This window comes from Furipterus horrens, unplaced genomic scaffold (assembly GCF_987537825.1).
Source record: "Furipterus horrens unplaced genomic scaffold, mFurHor1.1.pri manual_scaffold_1, whole genome shotgun sequence".
Lineage (NCBI taxonomy): Eukaryota > Metazoa > Chordata > Mammalia > Chiroptera > Furipteridae > Furipterus > Furipterus horrens.
Genome location: NW_028327171.1, coordinates 55,237,610 through 55,250,359, shown reverse-complemented (window position 1 = coordinate 55,250,359; position 12,750 = coordinate 55,237,610). Strand labels below are relative to the sequence as shown.

General features: G+C 41.9%; 1 protein-coding gene across 1 annotated transcript in view; it reads left to right on the top strand.

Moving 5' to 3' along the window:
• Positions 1-11,682, top strand: part of SLC9A9 (solute carrier family 9 member A9) — a 534,896-nt gene extending 523,214 nt beyond the window's left edge. The window contains exons 15-16 of the mRNA XM_090275635.1: positions 8,774-8,879; positions 9,997-11,682. Coding sequence (XP_090131761.1) covers positions 8,774-8,879; positions 9,997-10,224 — 334 coding nt within the window. The 3' untranslated portion in view covers positions 10,225-11,682. The remainder of the gene's footprint in view (positions 1-8,773; positions 8,880-9,996) is intronic.
• The last annotated feature ends 1,068 nt before the right edge of the window (positions 11,683-12,750 follow it).

Here is a 12,750-nt window from a genome sequence, read left to right as displayed (position 1 = left end):
TTGGTTGATCCCATCCTGTGCCCAAAGGGAAAAGTTTTAAGTACATAATAGTAGAAGGAAAAGAAATAGCAGTACTATTATTGACACCATTGTTACAAATATTGCACTGTGCAGCTCACACACATGGCACCTCCACATCTGGTCCTTTGAGAGACCACACGCCATTCTGATGTGCATCATTTAGACAAGTGGTTGTCAAGGCACTGTTAAATGCAGATTACTAGGTCCCCACCTGAAAGGGTCAAGTTCAAGGGTACGGGAATCTGCTTTTAACAAGCAAACCAAGGGATTCTGATGCAGATGATCAGGTGACCCCATTTGTAGAAACACTAGGTTTAAACATTCTTCCATACTAAGATCTAAAGTTGTAGATCAGATGAGCTCTCAGGTTTCCACCAATCTCATGATTCCAATATTTCCCCTGTTTATCTTGCGTTCATTTATCTGTTTATCCTGAGTCCACTAGCCCTCCTTACGCTGTTTGCTTCAGTATCCTACAGCTGTCTTCTTTCCTTTAACTTTTCCAACAAACTCTCCTGCCCTTTCTCTGTTCATGGATTATCTGTCTGGAACTGAAGAGCCCAATAGAATTATCTTAACATTTGATAGGTAGAGCTTACATATATCACTGATAAAACCAACTCCCAATACAAATAGGATAGCAAGCATACCACTTTATCGCCCTTTAGTCTGCCCTCATTCTTAATACTTAATCACTCCTGACCAGAGTTTCCTAGCTCAGGACCTCTAAGGAAGCATGGATGGGCGTCAGGACTCCTGGGAACTCTTTAAAATGTCACATGAAGTTGTATGCAAATGATAAACATACAGACATTTTTTAGAGACACAAGTGCAAGGCAAGGAGAGGTAAAGAACCATGGGTCCAGATACCATCTGACTCACCTGGCTGTTATATAGTAAGTCCATTTTGATAACTCTAAGCTACATTGTTTGGATCATGGACAGTTCCTAGCCAGCTTAAGCAGCTCATACAGAGTGCAATTAAAAAATCTAACTAGGCCACATCCACATTTGTTAGTAATGTGCTAGACAGTAAGCACCAAAGATAGAAGATCAAATAAAATATAGTTCCTGGAGGATTCTGGGAATATGGCAGTAGCACCAAAAGCAGCTTTTCAGTTTCTGCAAATCCTTACATAAAACTATCCCACATACATATGTATATCAAAACTAGGATCACGTTTTCTCCCAAACTCCAAATTTCAGGTGAGCGGAGACAAACCACCAATAGCACAAGTGTCCATGCAAGAGGAACCTGGAAATAGAAGAACTCCTAAACAGCCAACAGTAGGTCCTAGGAAGTGTAGTTAGTCCAACTCAATAAGCAGCTGTGGCAGGGAATAGAGGGTATCGCCTTCTCTAGTACAGGTAAGTGACAGGTCCCAGTAAGAAGGACTGAAGGGGCTAAAGCAGTCAAGACCCCTGAGATCTCTCAGAATGGACCTCCCAGGACTCCATTCCAGGCCAGGGCCCTGCTCTTGGGAGAATAATGTAAATTCAAGGATGTGATAGGTTTAAAAATCAGGATAGTAGCTCCTTATGGAGAGAGAAAGGAGTTTTGATTAGGATGAGATGCAGAAGTGGCTTCATGGGTAGGCAACAAAGTTCCGTTTCCTGGCCTGAGTGGTTTTGTTGCTCTATAAATACTTATTAAGCTGTATTGGATTTGTCTGCCTTGATGTATTCCTGTTTCATTTTACAATAAAAAATAGTTTTTAAAAATAATGATAAAGTTCTTGCCCTCAAGGAGCTCAGACTCTAATGAAGGAGAAGGAGATGTAAACAATTAGCTCTAAGATAATATAGGTGGTGTACATGTTGCAATGAAACCACGACGGAGCTGAAGCAATTTATTGTGGCAGATCCAAGAAGCCTACTGAGATAAAGGGAAACATTAACTTGGCCTTAAGCGGAAAGCCATTCCCCAGCAGACGTGAGTTAGCAGAGTTCAGTGACTAGACTGAAAGGGGTCGCAATTACTTCCTGTTGGCTTATTCCAGGCAGTTCTGCTCTCCCATCAGGGTTTTTATTCTGGCATTTGCTGCTTTTGTTATGTCCCAGAAGTTGTCTAGGAAATTTCCTTTAACATGATAAAGGTTATGATTGTCAATCAAAGAGGCATATGTTCACCTATGTGTGTGATTAGAGGGTTTCTGCCTTTTCCTTTTTTTCAAACCAGAACTTCATGGATAGCCTAGGAGAAGGTACCATCTTGATAGCTTTTTCTTGAAATAGAGTGGCTGCCACAAAGACAGAATCCCACTCCTATGTTTTCTACAAGTGCCTGGTGTAGAATTGGAAGTCCTTTCTCAAGCCAGAGAGAACAGGGGGGTGAAACAGCTTAAAGAAGACTTTTCAGTTGGACTCTTAAAGCCTTTCTCTGACCAGAACCCTAAACCCTTAGAATGGCTCATTGCATTTTCAACCAAGATGGCAAGATGCTGAATGTCCAATTATAGAATTTGACATATCCAGAGGAAAGAGAGAGAACACACTCAATTTGCTAGACCATATTTCCTCAGAAACGAAGCAGAAGAGGGGTGATTTGCATATTAGAATTAAAAAATGATGGGGTATATATAATCTTGGGTGTCTTCTGCTAGCTCTGTTCTTTGATGCTGTATAAATAACAATGTGGGGTCTCATCAAGTCAGTAGCATTTGAGATCTGGTTTTCTGCAAAAATTTATGGGCTTGGAAGGCAAGGTTGACCTCCACTCTAGCATATACCTATTCTTTCCCACACACCTGGCATTGATCTTTGACCATCTCAGGTGGCAAGCTGGCACGGAAAGATAAAATGCACTCTGGAAATGGAGGTAAGAATAGGTTAGAAGAGAATTAAAAAGCCATCTGCTTACACATTTTTTGATCTAGAAAATGAGACTATAATAGCCACCTGCAGTTGTAAAGAAAAAATAAGACATATGAAAATGCTTTATAAATGAAAAGGGTAGGGACTATATTCCTGAAAACTTCATATAGAGATAAATGTACCTTCCTTCCTTACACAGCTATGCATTGACAAGTACTTTATCCTAATAACAAGATCATTTATCAAACCCATACATACAAACATTCAAATGCTCTAAATAAGCACAAAGTCTTCCTTTGCAAGCCAAGATGTGCTGTTTCATTAATTCACTCTCAGGTGTAGCATCGTAAAGCCTTCATCTCATTGAACCAAGTATATAACCCATTCCCCAGACAACTATGGAACAATTGACAGGGGCCATTATATAGGCTTGGGTTCTGGTACAAATGAGCTTAACTTATACATGTCCTCACCCTAAGAATGAAGGTTTGATGGACATAAGAGACCATGTTCTTTGTCTTCCTATTTAAGATTCGAATCTCATATGGAAAGCAATGCTCTGGAAGGAGACCACTGTGTTCCATAGTTACCTGGCCATCAATCCCCTGGGTGCTTATTTTAAAAAACATACAGTTCCAGGCCACCTCCCAGACCTGCTGAGCCAGTCTCTAAGGGACGACTTGGACATCTGAATTTTTAACAAATGTCAAAAATGATCTTTATGATCAGACAAATTTAGAGAAAGCCAAGATAGAACATAGCTCTTTAGGGCTCTCAAATCGTAGACTTCTAAAGAGGGCCAGAGTGAACGTGCGCTAGTCTGCTCAGGCTGCCGTAGAAAAATACCATAGACGGGGTAACTTAAACAACAGAAATTTAGTTTCTCAAAGCTCTGGGGGATAGAAGTCTGAGATCAAGGTGCCAGCATGTTTGGGGTCTGGTGAGAACTCTTTCAGGCTTGCAAACAGCCACCACCTCCTTGTGTCCTCACACAGCCTCTTCTTTGTGGACATGCAGAGAGAGAATAAGCACACTCTAATGTCTCTTCTTACAAGGACACTAATCCCATCATTAAGCCCCATCCTCATGACCCATCTCACCCTAATCACCCAAAGGGCCATTTTCAAATACCATCTATTCTATTGGGGGTTATGACTTTAACATATGAATTTTAGGATGATGCAACCATTTAGTCAATAGAAACAATGAAGTTTAGGCTCCTTTAAAAAAATGTTTACTTGTGGAGCTGACCTTTGCTTGGGGTTTTTACTTCTCACCAATCTATATAGGATCATAGGCATTGGTTTTGGCAACTTACAATGGATAAAACATGAGGATTTAAATAATCAAAACAAAAACTAACAAAGGAGAGAGAGAGGGGGTGGGGGGAACAGTGTTACCAGGTAGTTTCTGTGTTGGTTCAGTTAAGCACTAAATTTAGCCCTGGACCTGCTGACAGCTCAGGCCTAAGGAGAAAATGTTTCTGCTAACTGTCTTTCCCTTTTCATGCATGTTAAATTCTGGGTAGAGTTCCAAATTTCACTTACATCTCCTGAACCGAAGTGCTATTTCCACACTTGCGCCCTTTAAAGATGAGAAAAGTCATTGTTTTTTTCCTCCAGAGTTTAACATTTCATCTCAGTGCATTCCCAGCTTATCAGAGAAGCAAAACTAGCCGTACCAAAAGTACCCAATGGGGAATCTCCCTCCCAAACATATACTAGAATCTGATGGAAAAAATAACACATTTTCCAAAATCTGCAGTTGAGGTTTTTTTCATAGATCAAAAGAGTTTTCTTACTTTTTAAAATAATTCAGGTAACCCTGGAGATCTAGCCACTTTCCAGACATTGCTCAGCAATGAAGAACTCTGAAAGTCACTGATTGCTGGATCCCATATCATTTATCCAGTCATACAAGTCCTGTTACCAGTGTCTCTATAATAGCAGGAAGACATCTCCGTGGGGTGGAAATGTCCCTAGTCTCAGGCCTAGCTCTGCTGTTAACTAACCAGCTGGGTTCCATCAAGCAATGAATTATTTAACTCCCTCTGAGCCTGGTGTCCTTATTAATTCAACAACTGTGTATTGAACACCTACAATGTGCCGAGCATGGAACCCAGTGGAAGAGGACAGCCCTACTCTCAAGGAGACCACAGTCTGGAGACGGGGACATTTCCACTCTATAGGGTGATTGTTCATTTCCTTCAGTGGGTGCCTCAGTGGTTTGGCACATAAGACAAAAATAAAAACAAGTGAGTTACGAAAGAACAGATGAATGAGTGAGTGAGTGAAACACGAAGACTATTTTTTAACCACTTTATTTATGCTATTACCACTCTTTTCATGGTGTCCTTTGCCTAGTCATTCAAGCCTAACAAGTCCATCTTCAACTTGACCTTTCTATTTTTTTCTTTAATTGCATTACTTTTTTTTTTTGCCTTTTTTATTGTTGTTCTTTTACCGTTGTCCTCTGCCCCGCCCACTCCCAACCCCCACTCCCAGAGTCAATCCCACCCTGTTGCCCATGTCCATGAGTCATTAATACTTGTTCCTTGACTAGACCCTTCCCCTTCTTTCCCTCCTATCCTTCTTCCCTCTCTGCTCTGGTCACTGTCAGTCTGTTCCTTGTTTCCACGCCTCTGGGTCCATTTTGCTGGTTTGTTTGTTTTGTTCATTAGGTCCCACTTATAGGCGAGATCATGTGATATTTGTCTTTTGCCACCTGGCTGATTTCACTTAGCATAATGCTCTTCAGTTTCATCCATAGTGTCATGAAAGGTAGGGGTTCCTTCTTTCTTTCTGTTCTTTTCACAGTTCTTTGATCAACTTGACCTTTCTTAGCCTTTATCCTTGGGCAAACCTCATACCTTAGCTGTCAGTCACCCACTTCATTCTTCTCTTGCATAATCACTCGGTGTACTTTCATCACTCATGCCACCCCTGAATATCTTTCTCTATCATAAATTTAACAAATGTCTAGTGAGCACATAACATATGGAAACACTGGACAAACCCAGATGTTGGAGAACACTTTGCCCCACACCCACTGTGGCTGTGGATGGTGCTTTGCACATTCCATTCCATTCATGCCACACAGTGAATGCCTCTCTCCTTTGATTCATAGCCACTGAAATACGAGGACAGCCAAAAGGCCAACATGAGTTTGCTAGAAGGGTCTATCATCAAAAAACTTCTCCCCACCTCTCACCTACTACCTCACACTAGCTCCCCATACAACTTTTAACCCAAATAACTAATTTTTGTATAGAGCCAGCCCAAATTTTCCACCTGCTGACTAGCCCATGAATCCCAACTATACACCGGATGCTTGGAGTGTCATTCTCTCACCTCTACCTCGGTGTCATTACCCACCATTATATGAACTATGACTGAGACACCAGTTTCCCCTGAAAGTATTGCTTAGAACATACATTTTTAAAATAAAACAAATATCATTTAAACAGCATGAAAGAGTTTAAAACCACTCCTACATATCTACTTACATTATTTCAGTTAATAGTCACAACAATACTTTGAAGCTCAGAGAGGTAAATAACTAGATCATAGGTCATATAGTTAGTAAAGGGGCAGAGCTGGCAGTTATATGCCCAGGACCTCTGACTCAGAAATTCCAGAGCCTGTCCAGATGGGGACAAATGGTACCCTGTTTGGTCCAGGTCTCGCATTCACAGAAAGCTACAAATTTCATCCTTCAGTGTTAGCTCCACTAACAGTGTACAAAGAGTTAAAGAGACATCTTATCAGGATAAAAGAAGAAAAGTTCATTATATATTTCTAAATTTGTATTTTACTTTTGTAACATTATTTTGGATTTTGATATTTCAGTTTACTGAGAATTTCAAACCCTGGAAGTTGCCCAGTCCTCTCGTAGAGCCTTGACAAATGTCTCCGTTTTTTGTTTTTGTTTTGTTTTTTACATGACGTCTCTAAAAATGTCGCTAAGTTGCTGTCACTTTTCCATCTGTAAATAGCATTGGCGGGATTTTCCTTGATTTGCACTCAGGTTGTACATGTCTTCCTCACTCCTTTAAAAAAGCATTTCCCACTGACATATGTACACCATGAGCCCTAATAACATCAGATGTCCTCACATACCCCTGCATGATCTCCAGCAGGGGTGAGGTCTGCAAGCGTTTCTCTCTAGAGAAGCAGCTGATCACATGCATGATTCTGCCCTGAAAAATTAACTTCTACCAGGAATGATACTGGTGAACTCAAACAGCAAAGGGAGCCTTTGGATTATTTAAAATCATTATATCTCTAGGCCTTAATTCCTTCATCCATAAAAGGAAGAAAATAACACTCTGATAAAAATTAGTGGAAGGCCATCAAGGGCTTTCTCGAGCTGTAGAAATACTTACAAAATGTTACAGAGAATGTCAGGCTCTTAACTTGAATATCTAGTCCTTAACTGAGAGAACAGCAGCTGCCCATCTGAAAGGAGTCATCAAGTTTTCCATTTGCAGTTGCAAATACAGACCCTCTTAGACAACTTGTCAGTCACTCTACTTGCATCGTAAGTAGGCTGTGTTCACGAACATCCCTGGCTTTGCCACCACTTTGGTTGCAAATGACTGAAGCCAGAGGCAACCAGATTTCTGGCCCCCTATGAGCTGCATCTTCCCTCTGTCCCCACAAGCTCAGAGTCACAGGAACGACAGAGTGGCATTGTCCAGCTATGGATGGACTCCAACAAAACCATCTCTAAGATCTGCTGTGTTCTGAGTACCTAGGGGATGGCAGCAGACCGTCACCAGCCAACAAATGTTAACTGTTTTCCACTTTTTCCCTTTCCCTATTTATTAAAGCCTTTCAGAAAGCTGATAAGGTAAAATATTTTCCAGCAGAGGAGATGATTATAAAGCATAAAAGTTGTTTCTGATGGAATGCTGAAATGATTTGACTACTTATCTTTGAGAAAGAATAATAATAATAATAATAATAATAATAATAATAATAATAATAATAATGCTGCCATGTGAGACAGCCCCTGGGGATTTCATTATTGCTGGATTGCGGGGAGGAAAGCATAGTGGCTTTAGAGGAACAGGTTTTTCTTTGAACTCGTAGAACACATTGGGGTGAAGAGATGAGAAAAACGAGTGAGAAAAAAATAGAATAAACCTGTCACCTGCTTTTTACCATAATTTTGTATACAGAGGCATTGAAGTATGAAGCATGAAGTGAATATGTTGAATATTTTTTTAAAAAGTATTTTGGAAAACAATCTATTTTCACTACCTGGCTCTAAAAGTACTTAACATTTTATAAAATACCTCTTGCTTCTTTATGAAAATTACTGCTGGTTTAAGCTGTGTGTGCAGTTTTAAGAAAACATTTTTTTTTATGCTGTTGTTTAAGATAATTTTTAAGAATACATTCTCTAAGCAGATGAGACATTAGTGCAACAGGGAAGGAGAAGAACATTTCACACCTCTGTCTGATATTGGCTGGGACAGTTACCATTTCTTCATGACTAGAGGCTTCAGGGAGGGCTGGAAAGGTGTGTGGAGCCAGAGGCAGATTAAGGTTGGTTAAGGCCCTGGGCACAGAAGAAAATATTGGGCACCTTAAAAAAAAGAGAGACAGGAAAATCAAATACATGTTAACCATATTTATGCAGCATAGTAATGAAACCAAACTAGATGTCATTAGAAAAAAGTGTAAAGTTGCGGGGCCCTTCAGAAGTTGGGGCTCAGGACTTGCGCCCAGTGCACCCACCATTAAGTCTGCCTCTGTGTGCAGCAGAGATTATAAACATCAATTTTTGCAGGCCAAATTGTCTCCTCAATGAGGGAGTAGAGGATTTAAAGGTGAACATTAGCGTCTCTTTTTGCTGCATGCAAAGTTCTGTGCTGTGTGAGAAACTAAATCCTAACTCCCTTTTGGCAAGTATTCCTTAACAGTCCTCACAGATATCTGAAACCAATTCTGACCCACTCTGGTCCTCCGCTGACTACAACGTTACCTGAATGGTGCGGTCCAATTTCCAGACTGCTCACCAGTCCTCAGGCCTATGGGGTGAGTAAATGTCCAGAGCTGGACGGGCATGGTGACTACTGGGGAGCCCAAGAACCTTGGGACTATTCCCTCCCACCTTGCAGAGGAAACATTTTTAAAATTCGCTGCACCAAAAAGCTTTTCTCTTTTCCTTACAGTTGTTGTTGATGTGGGCTCAATCTTCTTTGAAAAATGCAATTTTTTATTGTTACCAGTATTTTTAACCATAAAATGAATTTAGAAAATGTGAAAGAAGTACTGTATCCTCACAAACTGCTGTGTTTAGAGGTTTCGAACATATAAAGTCTGTGCTTTATAGCTCAAGGGAATGGAATTTTAAAATGCTGAGAAGCAATTAGAATCGTTAGCAGCAGCTCAGAGTGTCAGGGATTGCGAAAGAGCAGAATTGTGGCGTTTGAGGCTCCCATTCAGCTTGCCCAGATGGCCCCCTTGTGTAAATGGAAAAATGCGTCTCAGATGCAGTCAGGGCTCAACAGCTGAAGGCAGTGGTTCTCAAATCCTGGTCCCCAGACTAGCAGCCCAGCATCACTGGGGAACTTGTTACAAGTGCAGATTCTCAGGTCCCAGCACAGGCACTGAGCTTGGGGTCCAGCATCTGTGCTCTAAGAAGCCCTCCACGTGATTCTCACACAGGCTATGGCTGGAAACCAGGGGCCTGAGGTCACCTAGCCAGGGATCATTCTACAAGTAATTTTGCATGGTCTTCCCAAAGCCAATGGAAGAAGGGTTGATCACAGGATTCTGCTAACTCCTAAATCCTCTCAAACCCCTTAGATAGCAATTCAAGAAACCCATTGAATTTTATTTTAACTCTCTTAAACCAAGGAGATGGTGTTGTGCTGTCAAGTCTTCAATGCCGACTCAGGGAAATGCTTTACCATGCCCACAAAGACGGACAAGGCAGTATCTACTGCAGGGGAGACTTCAGCCCAGGCAAGACAAGACAAGGCAATTAGGAAAAGGAAAACAAACACTCTATTCTCTTACATGGCAGGACTGTTATTGTTTTGTGCCTTCAGCACAAACTGATCTCTCTCTCTCTCTCTCTCTCTCTCTCTCTCTCTCTCTCTCTCTCTCTCTCTCTCTCTCTCTCCCCCCCCCCCCCAAAAAACTCCAGGAACAGCTAAAGGAAGATGACGTGGAATGCATTGTAAATCAGGACGAGCTGGCCATGAGTTACCAGGAGCAATCCACTTTACCCTGCAGTCCTCCGGCAAGGCTGGGTCTGGACAAGAAAGCTTCACCCCAGACTCAAAAAAAGGAAAACATTTATGAGGGGGACCTTGGCCTAGGAGGCTATGAACTCAAGCTTGAGCAAACTACAGGTCAATCCCAGATGAATTAATGGCCATGAACAGTGCAGATTAATCACAAATCATGCAGGGCTCACTGAGGAATACAAGCCGAGATGACAAGGCAGCACAGATGAGAGTGGAAAATGTATTAAGATCATAAATTGGAGAGAATCAAACCCTTGTCATATGTATCCTCTGGTGCCTGAAGAAATGAGAATTTATTATCGTCCCTCTATATTATCAACTGAATTTAAGTTTTGACAGCAACCATTTTCATTAATGAATTGGTTGGATGGGGAGGGTAGAGAGAGGAGGGAGTCAGGAGCCTAGCTGCTGTGGAATGAAATGCCCAAGCTTGTCTGCAGGTATTTCTTCCCTGTACCCAGCTACCCAGGCCCTTCACTTAGATTCTAGGGTTTATTCTCTTTACTAGGGAGAGTTTAAAAATAAGAAAAAGAGTTTCTGAGTATAACCATATTACTCCAAAGCAGAAGGGAATATCCAGTAATTTAGTAAGTGATAAACTTTATATTTTTAGGACCTAGACTCCCACTTGCTCTTAATGATCCCAGGGCCACTTGCAGAGCCCCGCTAAGTGCTTGATACCCCTGCTGATTGCCTCATGGAACCCATGCCAGTGGAGCCCCGCTGTGCTCACTGGTGTCCTTTCCACACTGGTTCTCCTACTGAACGGGGGAGCTGGTCACAGATGGGTATGCCCTGCACTAAAGCCAACCTGCTTTCCAGCTTGGTCGTTCATGGGAAGACCAGTTTCTTTTCCCCATACGAATGGGGAATGAGTCTGAGAAATGAGGCCTCTATGTCCCTGCTTACCTTTGAGTCACTTCTTGGGTCTTTAGTGAGTGCCCCCTGCATGATGGGTGGGGAGATTCCACAGCACAGATTGCTCTCCACATGGCAGAAGACAGGGCACAGCCCCAACCTGTCCTCACATTCCAGCACTCACAGCTGCTTAGCAGGAGCTAGAGCGAGAAGAGAAGAGCTGATGACACTCGGGCCACATCAAGGAGTCAAGGAGGTAGCAGGACGCCCCATTATAAAACATGGCTCCTGACCCATTACAGAGACCAACACAATAGCCTTTAATTCAGCTGCATGACCTGTGCCTTTAAGCTATAAATATACCTCAAGCCTAGCTTCTCTTGAAATACAGATATTAATATTAGACTCCAGTAAGCTGACTCCAGGTGCCCGGGCTATTGAGTCTGCTTCAGGGAGGCAAGAATGCCATCTTCCTCAGGCCCAGAGCTTGGATGCAACATATGCTTTGCTGACGAGTTGTCAGGCCTTAAACATTAACCATGGTGGTGTCAGGCACACTGCTATGCACATTGATTTTCTTCTTTTTCAAACAGTAGAATCCAGGGGCACAAATTGTTTTATACTCAGCTAAGTATAAATGTGGTCATTCCAGGTAATTATAGCAAATGGTAAAGCATGAAGTTTTCTAATTCGACTTAATCCTAATAAAATTTTGTTATACAGTATGATTGTTTTTGGCTAATGTTTATTTAAGAAATTTTCTCTGTACTAATTGGCAGTTCTAAGTCCTTGTACTTGAAGTGACAGACGAAACAGGCCCAGAAAGGTAACGGAAGGATACGCAAGGATCCTGTGACCCAGGAAGAGCCCAGAGAGGCTGGCAGGCCACATCATCCTTCAGTGATGACAGAGCAGAGAGCCATGCCAGGCTGGGAGGACGTGTCAGGGAAGGGATAGCCATGTAAAACAGGATGGACAGCTTCCTCCTCTCACTGCAGGCAACCAGGACCATGAGGTCCTTCAAAAACAGGGGAGGAGATACTAGAGGGAAAGAAAAGGAAGGCCCACATAATGGTTATCTTATCTCTGCCCTTATCATGTGGAAAGAAGAAATGAGAGCTTGGTGTTTTGTTTCTTTCCATTTGTGTGGAGAAAGACACACCAGGGAAAGACAGAATCCCCCCAAACAGACAAACATCAGTGGAGGCAGAAGTGGAGAGAAGGGAGAGAAATATGTCATACCAAGTGGAAATGAGATGGTGGCGAGGGGAGTCACAGTCTGAACCCAGCACCAGCTCCCTAAGAGGACATAGCAAAAATAGCCTCCTGTTCCACAGGCAAAGCCCTTTTCCTGCTTAGAAAAAAATTCTCTTTCCAGCTCAACATCATGAACTATTTTCAACAAGGATAATGAGGGGCTGTTTAATCTTGGCTGGGCCACTTATTCTAGCTGACTCCAGGTAAGTATTGTAAGTTAGAGAAAATTCTGCCCTGCTCAGTCTGTAAGGGATATTCCAGTTTCCAAATGTGATTACCAGCCTCCTTCCCTCTGAATCAGCCCAAGACTCAAATAGAGTCTAGTATCCCAGTTAGTAATTCATAAACCAACTTTCTCTTATGTTCCTGTTGTGAAGAATAATAATTTATGATCTTAAGAGATGCTCTGTGCTTTGATTAGCAGCATCAGGACTGTGAAATTCAAACCTATTATTATTTAACACTAGTTTCTAATAAATAACAAAGTCAAAGGAGTTTTATTCAAACCACTAGGACGTCCAGTAATTATTAGAGCT